The 12,428-nt window shown below is 43.2% G+C and overlaps 2 protein-coding genes across 2 annotated transcripts; one reads left to right on the forward strand and one right to left on the reverse strand.

Annotated features, from left to right (window-relative positions):
- Window positions 1–695: 695 nt before the first annotated feature.
- On the forward strand, window positions 696–4,974 carry LOC311011569 (mitochondrial import receptor subunit TOM20 homolog; the record flags this gene model as incomplete). Its single annotated transcript, XM_084006605.1, has 5 exons — window positions 696–712; window positions 3,626–3,740; window positions 3,874–3,967; window positions 4,087–4,229; window positions 4,354–4,974. The coding sequence occupies 5 exons, from the start codon at window positions 696–698 to the stop codon at window positions 4,396–4,398; spliced, it is 414 nt and encodes a 137-aa protein (XP_083862731.1). The 3' UTR covers window positions 4,399–4,974.
- A 1,139-nt stretch (window positions 4,975–6,113) lies between these two features.
- On the reverse strand, window positions 6,114–9,542 carry LOC311011355 (E3 ubiquitin-protein ligase TRIM21-like). Its single transcript, XM_084006262.1, has 2 exons — window positions 9,163–9,542; window positions 6,114–8,450 (listed from the first exon to the last, which is right to left on the reverse strand). Exon 2 carries the CDS (start codon window positions 8,438–8,440, stop codon window positions 6,797–6,799), a length of 1,644 nt encoding a protein of 547 aa, XP_083862388.1. The 5' UTR covers window positions 8,441–8,450; window positions 9,163–9,542; the 3' UTR covers window positions 6,114–6,796.
- Between the last annotated feature and the right edge of the window lie 2,886 nt (window positions 9,543–12,428).

Below are 12,428 nucleotides of genomic sequence, written 5' to 3' on the forward strand. Positions count from 1 at the left end.
AAGTAGGACCATTTTCTCATAGACTTCTATACAACCAGAGAGGAGTCGCCCCCTGGTGGCCAGCAGAGAGAAGTAGGACCATTTTCTCATAGACTTCTATACAACCAGAGAGGAGTCGCCCCCTGGTGGCCAGCAGAGAGAAGTAGGACCATTTTCTCATAGACTTCTATACAACCAGAGAGGAGTCGCCCCCTGGTGGCCAGCAGAGAGAAGTAGGACCATTTTTTCATAGACTTCTATACAACCAGAGAGGAGTCGCCCCCTGCTGGCCAGCAGAGAGAAGTAGGACCATTTTCTCATAGACTTCTATACAACCAGAGAGGAGTCGCCCCCTGCTGGCCAGCAGAGAATGACAGTTTAAGGCACTTTGGCATCGGCTTCACTTTCCAGAACCAGACCGTGGCCTCGCTATCGCTACCAATGCAGTTAGTTACTAAAATGACTTTAACACTTAGCTGTAAAGTTGACGTTGAATTATGAAGCAAACGTTTATGGCTTCACACCAGAATCCAGATGGATCCAGATCCAGTAGGGGTGCTTCCTCGGGGTGCTGCTATATATCCGTAAGATCCACCCAGAATTCCGAAATCAAGGCTTCCAAACCGTAGTCCACAAACCAACGGGCGACGTCACTTCTTGAGTCTGACGTGAACAAAGAACGGGAGAGCTTGGATCACAACACACACAGAGGGAGAATGACTTCTCTGCTCAGGTAGACGTTACTCTGCTATCCTAATGCTATATTAATGCTCTGAAGATCAATTTTAGAAGCATTAAAGCACCAAAAGCAAAAGTAGGCTACCCATTATGCAGAAAGAATTCAGAATAATAGCCTTTATTATTGTGTTATAATCAGTGATGCATTAAGGTGTTCATCACTTTGATGTTGCTGCTCGGTGGCTTGTAAACGTCTCCCTGTGGTCAATAAAGTTTTAAACTGAAAGAGTAAGAAGAAGAGAAGATACATCCGAGCCAGTCGTCTCTCTGCACCTCGTTCTCTCTGCACCTCGTTCCTCCAGGTGCGGGTGGTTACCATGGTGACAGCACCAGGTGTTAAAACTGACGAAGAGGCGCCGCTACTTTCAGGAAGTAGCATCCTTCCTTCGAGGTTTCTAAGGTTACATCTGGTAGTTCAAGAGGAAAAGTGTCTTTAGTTTTTTGTGTTCTTTTAGTACGGTACATGGGTGTCATATTCCGATTTTTACAGATGCCTGTCAAATTAAAAACGAAATCTGACGAATATTGAATATTGCACATTTTAAGAAAAAGTGAGGTTTTATTCTTTATATTCTGATTATCAATAATATTATTAGTATTTGATGACGTTACAGATGGTAAAAATGCTGCCTTTACAGTTGGTTCAGGTTCTGTTCAGGAGTGATACATCATGTCAATAAACAATCTTTGAATGTAACATTTTAACAAACTCAAACTATCTGATTGTATTTGATATTTTATTGAGGTGAATATTTTTTTAACTTTTAAAACTGCAAAAATGCATCTCAGTCTTTAGCTCCACCTGGTGGCTGTTAGTGTCATTCATTAGCATTTGATTTTTTTGGTGTCACCTTTTTGTTATCGTCCTTGTGTTTGTGGTGTTTCACGCAAAAATTATTATAAAAACATAAAAGAGAATGCAGGGAGTGTGTGCAGTGGCGGTTAGGAACCTCCAGGTGGCGACATCTGACTTTATCAACAATCACATATTTAACCAAATATATCTAATGGTTATTTTTTAGTTTTATTTCAAAGCTGTTTCCTACAGAGCATAAAAAGTGTTTGTTTTTTAAAATTAGCAATGTACCAAAACCTTGAATCAACAACTGTTTCACTTCAAACACTAACAGTACCTGTTAACATTAACAAATAACTAACAGTTATTAACAGTAATTGGGCATTTCATGGTCGGATTACTTTGTTGAGGTCGTAAAGTTCATGGTTGGATTTATTACGTTAACTTCCTTATTTAATGTTATGAATACTTAATTGCTGTGAGTCTGTGGAGAATGTTAAATTCTACTTTTAATAATGACGGCAGGCTTAGTGAACCAGAAACTGAAGGTGGAGCGATCCTCCATCTTTGTGTTTTCAGTTCACAGAGTCACGGGACTGAGAAATGGATTTCATCGAAATAATGGCAAAAGTGGCTTTTGTCTTTTAATGTGTTCGTCAGCTGACTGAGACGATGTGACAAAACTAAATATTTCCTTCCGACATCTCTGTTCAACTTGTTTCTCCACAGAAACTCAACAAAGTGTTGTCCCGCCTCCAGCAGCAGGTCTCAGAAATATGTGAAATGACCCGTGACATTAATGTGTTAACAGCAGCACGAACACAACGATGCCATTGGAAACAACCGTTTTTCTCAATGGACACGTGAAATATTTCAACTCAAGCCAGAAAATATTGTCACGCAGAATCACAAAAGCTCCATCCGGTCTCCAAAACAAGCGTTTTAAACTTTGTTTGCGCTTTGATTTGCAGACATTGTCATCATTATGTTGCTGATTCGGCATCTTTTTAATCCGTTTATTGTTATTAAATGACAGCAGATTTGGTTATTTAGGGTTCATTCCTCTTTAGTAAACCAGCTGATGTGCTGATCTTTAAATACACAGTGAATACAGCGTATCTGAGACTCTTCAGCCATGATGGATGAAACCTTGTCGGTGTCTACATGGAGGTAAGCCCCGCCTCCCTCTCCGGCCCATCTAGCCAGAGTAAATAAACGCAAATGAGTCGCGATCAAACTAGTAACCGTGATTTAGTCTGACTTATTTTAACATGTTTTTTTTTCTGGTATTCATCAGGATAAGAATTTGAAAATGTTCTTGCATTTATTTTCAAGAACTGAGAACTCAAGAGTTGAACTCAGAATCCCAACCGAAACGAAACCAGAACAAACTAGCAAGCTGGATAAAATCCTTCTGCATGAAGCCGGCTGTGAACTCGCTGAACTACTTAACGTGACGAAGAGGAAGATGACAAGGCTGGAACTGATACAACATCGACTGTGGAGATTGAGATTAGGATCGGGGAGTCCAAGAAAATCCTGATCCACCACAGTCACAGTGGAGCGTCGGTGGTCAGGAAGTTAAATAGTTGTCATGTCCTGTAAAGTTTCCCGCCTGTGTGATTGCTGGTCCCCGCTGGTTTCCTCGCGTTAGTATAGGCCTCATTTACACAAAGGGAAAACGCAGATATCTCCACGCGGTTTGGCCTCTCATTTACATGAAAACCCCGTTTTTATCACAGAAAACGATTATTTCTAAAAACTCCGGCCAAAGTGGAGATTTCTGATAACGCCGGTTATGTGTTGTCGTGTCAACTGGGAGAAACAAGGTTTTAGGTTCTCAAGCTTCACAGGAAGTCGCTCGTGTTCTTGGTTGTTGTTGATTCTGAGGATTCTGATTGGCTTGCATGGCTTTGTCCTTCTCCCTACACTGCCGCCCATAGGTTTGGTATAGTTATAACGGCGCTCGACGGCGGATTTATGCAGGTTGATGGAAATGAGAACTTTTCAACACAATGTTATTTTTGAAAACGGAGGGGGGAATATTAGTTTCTGCTACGTGTAAACGTGGCCTAGGTTTGATCCTGCTTCATACTTTGACCCTCCATGAAGTGTCTACGACCCCCGGCTGACCTACGACCTCGGCGCAGGAAACATAACGATACCTTGCCCACGCGGCTGGATCTACTACGACCGATCACAGTTCAGCTCCACAACGGCCACCGAGGTAAGGAGACGCCTGCTCTTGACCAGCAGAGACTAATTACAGTTTTCCCAGTTATTTTTATATTTATATTACTTTTATGTGAAGTAATATAAATATAAATATTACACCGGTTCCTTCCTGCGTCTGACGCTTGTTTGTCCTGCAGCTCCCAGACCTGAAGGACGCCGAGGCGGTGCAGAAGTTCTTCCTGGAGGAGATCCAGCTGGGGGAGGAGCTGCTGGCTCAGGGTAACACCTCCTCACACCAACACCTCCTTCACATTCACTCTTTGTTTCTCCCGTCCGATCCTCCCTGTAGTTTGTGGAGTCCGTGGGCGTGTCCTCACGCCTTGCCCTTCGCTCCACAGGAGACTACGAGAAAGGCGTGGACCACCTGACCAACGCCATCGCGGTGTGTGGTCAGCCTCAGCAGCTGCTGCAGGTGCTGCAGCAGACTCTGCCTCCGCCGGTCTTCCAGATGCTGCTCACCAAACTGCCCAGCATCAGCCAGGTAGGCCCAACACCTCCTCCTTTACTATGGATCTCCTCCTGTTGCTCCTCATAGAAAACAAACAAACAAGCCACGGTTTAAAAGTTCATGAGTGGAACGTTTGTTCTCTGCTTCTGTCCTGCAGCGTATCGTGAGCGCACAGAGTCTGAGCGAGGACGATATAGAATGAGAGGACCGGGAGGAAGCAACCCCGTCCTCTTCCTCGCCCTCCTCTTCCTCACGCGGACCCCTCCTTCCACGACAACCTGCCAACGCCTCGGCCTCCATCACTCCGGCCGACGTCCAACACTTCCCCCATCAAGGCGTCCTAAAGGGAATTAGTTTTCCATCCCTGGTTTGTCCCCGATACTAGTGTTTGTCTGTTTTTGAACTTAAATGAGCCGTTCTTTGGGGTATTAAGAGTCTCCGGATCGTATCCCCCCATCATTACACCGTGTGTGTGCTCATTAAGTGGACTGGGTGTTAACATGAATCCGCTCCTTCCTCCAGGCTGGTGTAGCACACATCCTGGCAGCGTCATGCACCAGATTCACGGCGTGGAAAGTTACACGAGCGGGAATCTTCTCTCTGCTCGGACGCTTCAGAGTATTTATTGTTTCTCTTTCTGTCATCAGTCGTCTCTCGGTTTCTGGTCTCGATTTGGAAACAGTTTTTTTTTTTTTTTTTTTTTTTAAGTGATGGAATGTTCTGTTTATTTTAAAGAGGACGACCCCTCTTCAGGAAAAAAATTAAAAAAATGAACAAACTGAAGTTGTGGAGATGCTTTTATGTTGAAAGAGCCGGCTGAAGTTTAAAAGACGAGTTTACATTCAGGTTATTCAGGGTTGAACACTTTCTTAGACGTCTCATCTTAATATAGACGTCTTCATTTATTTTATTTTTGTTGTTGCTATAATCTCTGAGGAAAGGGGACAAACAAGAGAGACGTCCCAAAGATCTTCTCCTCCAGAGAGATTCATCCACCGCGGGTAAACACCAAAACATCACTTCTTCTTTCTCATTTCTCATCTTAAATAACTGTTGGACTAGAATATCCCTTAAACCTGCATTCTCTCTGCTGGCCACCAGGGGGCGACTCCTCTCTGGTTGTATAGAAGTCTATGAGAAAATGGTCCTACTTCTCTCTGCTGGCCACCAGGGGGCGACTCCTCTCTGGTTGTATAGAAGTCTATGAGAAAATGGTCCTACTTCTCTCTGCTGGCCACCAGGGGGTGACTCCTCTCTGGTTGTATAGAAGTCTTTGAGAAAATGGTCCTACTTCTCTCTGCTGGCCACCAGGGGGCGACTCCTCTCTGGTTGTATAGAAGTCTATGAGAAAATGGTCCTACTTCTCTCTGCTGGCCACCAGGGGGCGACTCCTCTCTGGTTGTATAGAAGTCTATGAGAAAATGGTCCTACTTCTCTCTTGATGTATTATCTCAGTAAACATTGTAAACATGAGTTTATGGTCTCAATCTCTAGTTTCAAGTCTTCTTCAATCCAGCATGATGTTCATTTAGTACATTATGGTCCATTTAGAGTCCACCAGACCAGAAAGCAGGGGATTCTTTAGGGGGCGGGGCTTACCTGCTGATTGACAGGTCCATTTAGAGTCCACCAGACCAGGAAGCAGGGGATGCTTTAGGGGGCGGGGCTTACCTGCTGATTGACAGGTCACTATGCGTTTACACTTTGTAAGCTCTTATTTTTAAAGGTGCTATACAAATTAAGTTTATTATTATTGTTATTATTATAATTCTTCTTCACCCGGATGGACCTGCCCTCCACATTAGTGCCGTCCAGTTCCAACACCAGCCGGACCGAGACGGCGCTCTGTGACACGAAGTACAACAGCATGAACTCTCACATGAATCTGGTGAACAAACAAAAGCCAACAAACAAAGGCCAGTTTGAAATCATTCTTCCTTTATTTACATTCATTAATAACGACAGTCGACATTCATCAAAGTTTCTGTTGGACATTTCTTCCATGTCTTATTGCTTCATCCCCCAGAGTGGATTCTCCTCAATGGTTTCATTGAGATTCTCCTCCTGTCGTCACTGAATCAGAAATGGAGACTTAAACATATCGTAGCGGTCTGTGGTCTCCCAGAGGTGTAGATAGTAGTCCACATGAGTCCAGAGACCAGACTATGATGAAACCAGAGACTGTCAACGGTACAAACAACGAGGTCTCTGCCGTATTTATGTCTAGATGTTATTTTAAGTGTTGACGGAGCAGCTACAATGTTAGCGTAGCCTAGCTCCCATCAACCAGACTCCATTCAGAAAACCAGCATTTTAAGTTATTTGCTTGTCGTCTTGCAGTCAGACCTAAAAAAAACATGACTTTGGGGTTTTTACATATTGTCATCATCATGTCGTTATTTCAGCATCTTTTTTTATGTTTATTACAATAAAATAACAGAAAAATTGTTGGATGAATTGCGTCACATACGCTCCCACAGACGTGGAGGAAGTATTCAGATCCTTTACTCAGGTAAAAGTACTAATACCACACTATCAAATGAGACTGTATATTTGTTCCTTTCAATGATTAATTTCTATAAATTAAATAAGATAAATGATTAGTTTATTCTGACAGGGCAGATGATCAGAGGTGCAGAGTTTTCACCAGAATCATTAAGACAAGGACTGAAGAATGGGAGGAGTTTGTCAGTGAAGGAGCAGCCAGTAAAGGAGTAGATAAGAGCTGTAGCATCTACGTCATAGAAGGAGACCAGACCCTCCTCATAATCCACAAACACCCCCACCTTCTGAGGCTGAGACTTCAGAGAGAGACGGACCGGAGGGTCAGCAAGAGCGTTGTACTCATTTCCATTTCTCAAACATATAGTCCAGTAACCTTCCTGAGGGCTCAGCTGGATTTCCCCCTTCCTGTTGATGGACTCTCTGGCCACTCCAAGATCCCATTTATTCTTTCCTTCAACTTGAACCTCAAAGTAGAATCTGCCTGAAGAGAAACTCTGCTTTGCTAAGACACCAATACAATCAGAAAATCTCTTTGGGTTGTCGGGGAGATTCTTCTTCACATCTAAATGAATAACTTGCTTCCCATCATCAGACAGGTTGAGTTGAGGATGTGCTGTATCAGGATCAAGAGTCACATCTACTGCATAGACCTGGACCCTCTTCAGCTCAGACTCAGCAACCAGCTTCTTCATCTCTGTACTGAGCGTCTCCTCCAGCTGGGCCACAGCTTTCACCACAGTCCTCTCATATGATGGTGGATGAACTCTGACCTCGGTCCAGTCCTTGGTGGGTGGAGCAGCTTTCAGGGACGGGAAGCTTTGGAGGAGGAGGACGTGGTCTTCAGAGAGTGAGACCTTCTCCACCTCAGTGCTTCTCTTCTTCAGCTCAGAGATTTCCTGTTCGAGCTCTTTGATGAAGCCTTCAGCCTGTTTCTGTGTCGTTCTCTGCTTCTCTTCTATAGTTTTGATGAACTCATTCAGGACTCTCTGAACAGACTCCATCAGACCAGTGAAGACCTGAACACCTCCTGCTATCACTCTGTCTGCATCTTGCTCACTGAGGTCGACTGAGTGTTTGATCTCCTGAATCTTCAGTCGTCTCTTCTGGATCATCTGCTGAGCTTCAGCCTCTGTCTTCCCCAGCTCTGCCTTCTTGTCTTCATATTCTTCTTTCAGAGGAACAAACTCGTGTGTCTTGTGGTCTAAAACGCTGCAGAGCATGCAGACACATGTCTGGTCGGTCTTACAGAACAGCTCCAGAGGTTTATCGTGCTTCCTACACATCCTGCCTTCCAGGTTCTCCACAGGGTCGATCAGCTGGTGTCTTTTCAGGACTGACGTGGTCAGATGAGGCTCCAGGTGAGTCTCACAGTAGGAGACCAGACACACCAGGCAGGACTTCAGGGCCTTCAGTCTGGATCCAGTGCAGACGTCACAGGGAACTTCTCCTGGTTTGGCCTCCTGCTGCTCTGATCTGCTGCTGCTGGCTTTCTGTGGAGCTGACTGTCTGAACTGAGCAACCATCTCAGAGATGAACGTGTTGACGTGCAGCTCAGGTCTCGAGTAAAAAACCTTCTTACACATGGGACACAGGTACTGGTCGTTAGTATTCCAGTGTGTATCGATGCAGGTTTTGCAGAAGTTGTGTCCACATGATGTGGTGACTGGATCAGTGAACACATCCAGACAGATGGAGCACAGAAACTGATCTTCAGAATGTGGATAGTTTGCAGCAGCCATATCTACACACCTAGTGTGAAAGAAAAGAAAAACGCTTCATTTAAAATACCACTTTAGTTGTTTATCATATATTATTAAGAAACACGTGTGATGACTGTTCTTCTGTCCTGTGATACTGTGTCTTGACTTGCTGAGAAACAAAGCGATGACACATCATTTTGTGTAGAAGTTTAATTGGAGAATAGCCCTGCTATCAAAGCTCTGCTTACTGACAAACATTTCCTCTAGCTGCTTCACATTAAAAGCCTCCCACTGGTCCTCTGGTGTAAAAACCTTTAAAAGTAGAGGAAGCAGTATTGATTTGTATTTAGTTTAACTCCTACATGTATGCAGAATAATATGTAGATTTATGAGATTTCTTTGGGATGATATCAAAATAATGATTTCAATAATTCCAGAAAAGGACTGATAGATTTGTGTGCAGGACATCTCTGTCTGCCCCGAAACTGAAAATGATTAAACATTATTACAAATGAGCATTACGTTAATTTATAAGAGACATTCACAATATGATTTATACTTATTGTGAATAAAATCTTATATTAAAAAAAAAGTTTTATATTTCACGCTAGCCTTTATTTTGAAACCGGAAGTTTTATCACTTCACGGCCGCTCCCGATTTGTGTGTGTCGGCTGACTCGACCAGAACTTCCTGCCGAGTCAAGCTTTAGTTTGTGTTCATGCTGGTTGTTGGAAGAGTCAATATTAGCAGCTGTACTCACCCGTGTTTAAGAAAGACGTGATGACGTCACTTTGAATCTTGTTTTCTGAGAAACAAACGGAGGTTAGTCTCGACTGCTGCGTTGCTGCCGCTCTGACCAACTTTCCTTTCGTTTCTGGAGTGTGACGTCGCTCCGCCTCTTCCTGCAGCTCTGCTGGTGAGGTTGTTTCCTCCTCCCAGTTGTTCCAGTTGTTTCCACCGTAAACATCCCAAAGCCTGCCGAGGACGTAAGAGGTCACAGGAAACAGCTGTTTGGTGTAAACCTGGTTTTCACCTCTCTGCACGCTGAATACAGAGAGACAGAGACGTGTCAGCTGTCATTAAGTCAACCGCTGACAGTGAACAGTGTTTTAGAGCTCCCTCTAAATGTCCCTCTAAATGTCTCAGGTAGGCTTTCAGGTCATTTCGCAGCATAACACAGCGCCTTCCGGGTCATTAAAAAAGACGTACGGCAAATCTGGAATGAAAAACGGCCCTGTTATTTCATCCCCGAATCCCCTTCATGAACAAAATATCTAATATCAGTTAACTTTAACTTTTCCGTTTTTAAAACGAATAACGGGATGCGAGTCATTTTCCGTTTTTCGTTCTTTTATTTTGAAGCGAAAAACGGGAAACGACTCGTTGTCCGTTTTACTGTCGACTACAAAACGAAAGTCGGATGGCCGCAACGTACGCGGACCGTTTATCCAGTCTAGTTCGTTAATCATTGTGGTCTCTCCCCCGACCCTCCCAACAAAAATCCCGCCCCCCCTCTCAGAAAATAGTTCCGACGTCCATGGATAGAAATGTAAAAAGGGTTGTGTATCTTGTCATGACTTTTTTTTTTTACAATCTACAGTAGGCTCTAGCTCTATTGATTTCAATATGAATACCTAAAGTTACAGTATTTCTATAATGTCTTATATTATACATTATATTGTACTTTTGTCAGCCTTAAGCCTAGCTCAGTCATTATGCCAAACCACATCACATCCTGCTGTGTAATGAGCTTTATTTAACACAAGAAGATCTATTGAGAACACAGAATCCATATTTCCTTTTATTTTGGAGAAAAGTAATGCAAAAGTAATGTAAAAGTAGTGTAATGCCTTACAATTCAAAGACAGTAATATTGTAATGTAACTAATTACTTTGAAATGACAGTAACAAGTAATAAATAATGCATTACGCTTTTGAAGTAACTTGCCCAACACTGGTTGTTACAGCCTGATGTTTTAGCACAAAGATTTATTTGATGCTATGACTGTGACCAAAAACGCTGTGTGTAATAAACTCAGGAATTTAACGCTTTCTTTCACAAGAGTTCATTATTAACCACTAATCGAACGTCAATCAACTCAAACTCAATCTCTAGTTCCAAGTCTTCTTCAATCCAGCATGACGTTCATTTAGTACATTATGGTCCATTTAGAGTCCACCAGACCAGAAAGCAGGGGATGCTTTAGGGGGCGGGGCTTACCTGCTGATTCACAGGTCCATTTAGAGTCCACCAGACCAGAAAGCAGGGGATGCTTTAGGGGGCGGGGCTTACCTGCTGATTGACAGGTCCACAAACCAACAGGTCACCATGACTACGTCCACTTCCTCTTATACAGTCTACAGTATATTCCAATCGTGTGTTATGCACCTCTAAACTGCAGTTCCACTAATGTCCACTGGAGGTGTGAGACAGGTTTTAACATGTCTGTGTCTCTGCAGTGGGATCTGGTGTGTGAAAACAAACAGCTGAATCAAGCTCTGGCTACGTATTTCTTCGTCGGCGTCATGTTCGGAGCCATTCTGTTCGGACAACTATCTGACAAGTGAGTTCTTCGGGTTCGTTACGTCTTCAACCCTCACAGAAGAGATGTGAGGCTTCAACAACGATTCAATATCAGCACCTGTTTGTGCAGAATCAGCACCGCAGTGTACAAAAAGTGTGTGTGTGTGTTTGGTGGTAACTGTAGACTCCACATGGATCTATATAGTATATGATTTTGGGCAAATTAAACAAGGAGCCATAATTTGTCTAATCCAATGTCTTGATACATGATCACTCAATTTCTTTCAAAAACGTTATGGTTTTGTACTTACTACTGTAAGTATATGTACAACTTTAATCTTGAGTTTTTTTATGGGAATGTGTGTGTGTGTGTGTGTATGTGTGTGTGTGTGTGTGTGTGTGTGTGTGTGTGTGTGTGTGTGTTGCAGGTTTGGGCGTAAATCAATGCTTCTGCTGGCTCTCATCACCTCCACCACGTTTGGAGTCGCCTCGGCCTTCTCCAACTCCTACGCCATGTTCGCGGTGTATAGGGCGCTCTGCGGCGCGGCGCTCAGCGGGCTGTCCATCATCGGCCTGGTACTCGGTAAGAACACCATTAACACACAGTTTCCCGCCTGTGTGATTGCTGGTCCCCACTGGTTTCCTCGCGTTAGTATAGGCCTTGTTTACACAAAGGGAAAACTCAGATATTTCCACCGGTTTGGCCTCTCATTTACACGAAAACCCTGTTTTTATCACAGAAAACGATTATTTCTAAAAACTCCGGCCAAAGTGGAGATTTCTGATAACGCCGGTTATGTGTTGTCGTGTCAACTGGGAGAAACAGGGTTTTAGGTTCTCAAGCGTCACAGGAAGTTGCTTGTGTTATTCGTCGTTGTTGATTCTGAGGATTCTGATTGGCTTGCATGGCTTTGTCCTTCTCCCTACACTGCCGCCCATAGGATTGGTATAGTTATAACGGCGCTCGACGGCGGATTTATGCAGGTTGATGGAAATGAGAACTTTTGAACACAATGTTATTTTGGAAAACGGAGGGGGGAATATTAGTTTCTGCTACGTGTAAACGTGGCCTAGGTTTGATCCTGCTTCATACTTTGACCCTCCATGAACCGACATTTTGACATACAAACATGAAGAGCAACATAATGTATATAAGTTCTCTGTTTGTTTAGGCAACAACCTACTTTGCTTTGGGACAATATTTATTTATTTATTTAATAAGTTTATTTGTATCAGGGACAATGTACAAAATAACATTAGTCTCGAGATGAGACGAGATGCCTTGTACCGGATTTAGCTTACTAGCTACTTTCCATCCGTAGTCCCTGGGCAGGTGAATAAGAACAATAGAAATATAAGAATTATCAATTTACATAGCATTCTAAACATCCATACACATATGCATATACACCCTCTCACACATCACAAACACTCAGGACATAGTCCTATTACATATCAGTTAACAAAACATACAGTTATTAAAATACTTCACACTTTGCCAA

The sequence above is a fragment of the Eutrigla gurnardus genome (genome assembly GCF_963514095.1).
Source record: "Eutrigla gurnardus genome assembly, chromosome: 3".
In the NCBI taxonomy this organism is placed as follows: Eukaryota; Metazoa; Chordata; class Actinopteri; order Perciformes; family Triglidae; genus Eutrigla; species Eutrigla gurnardus.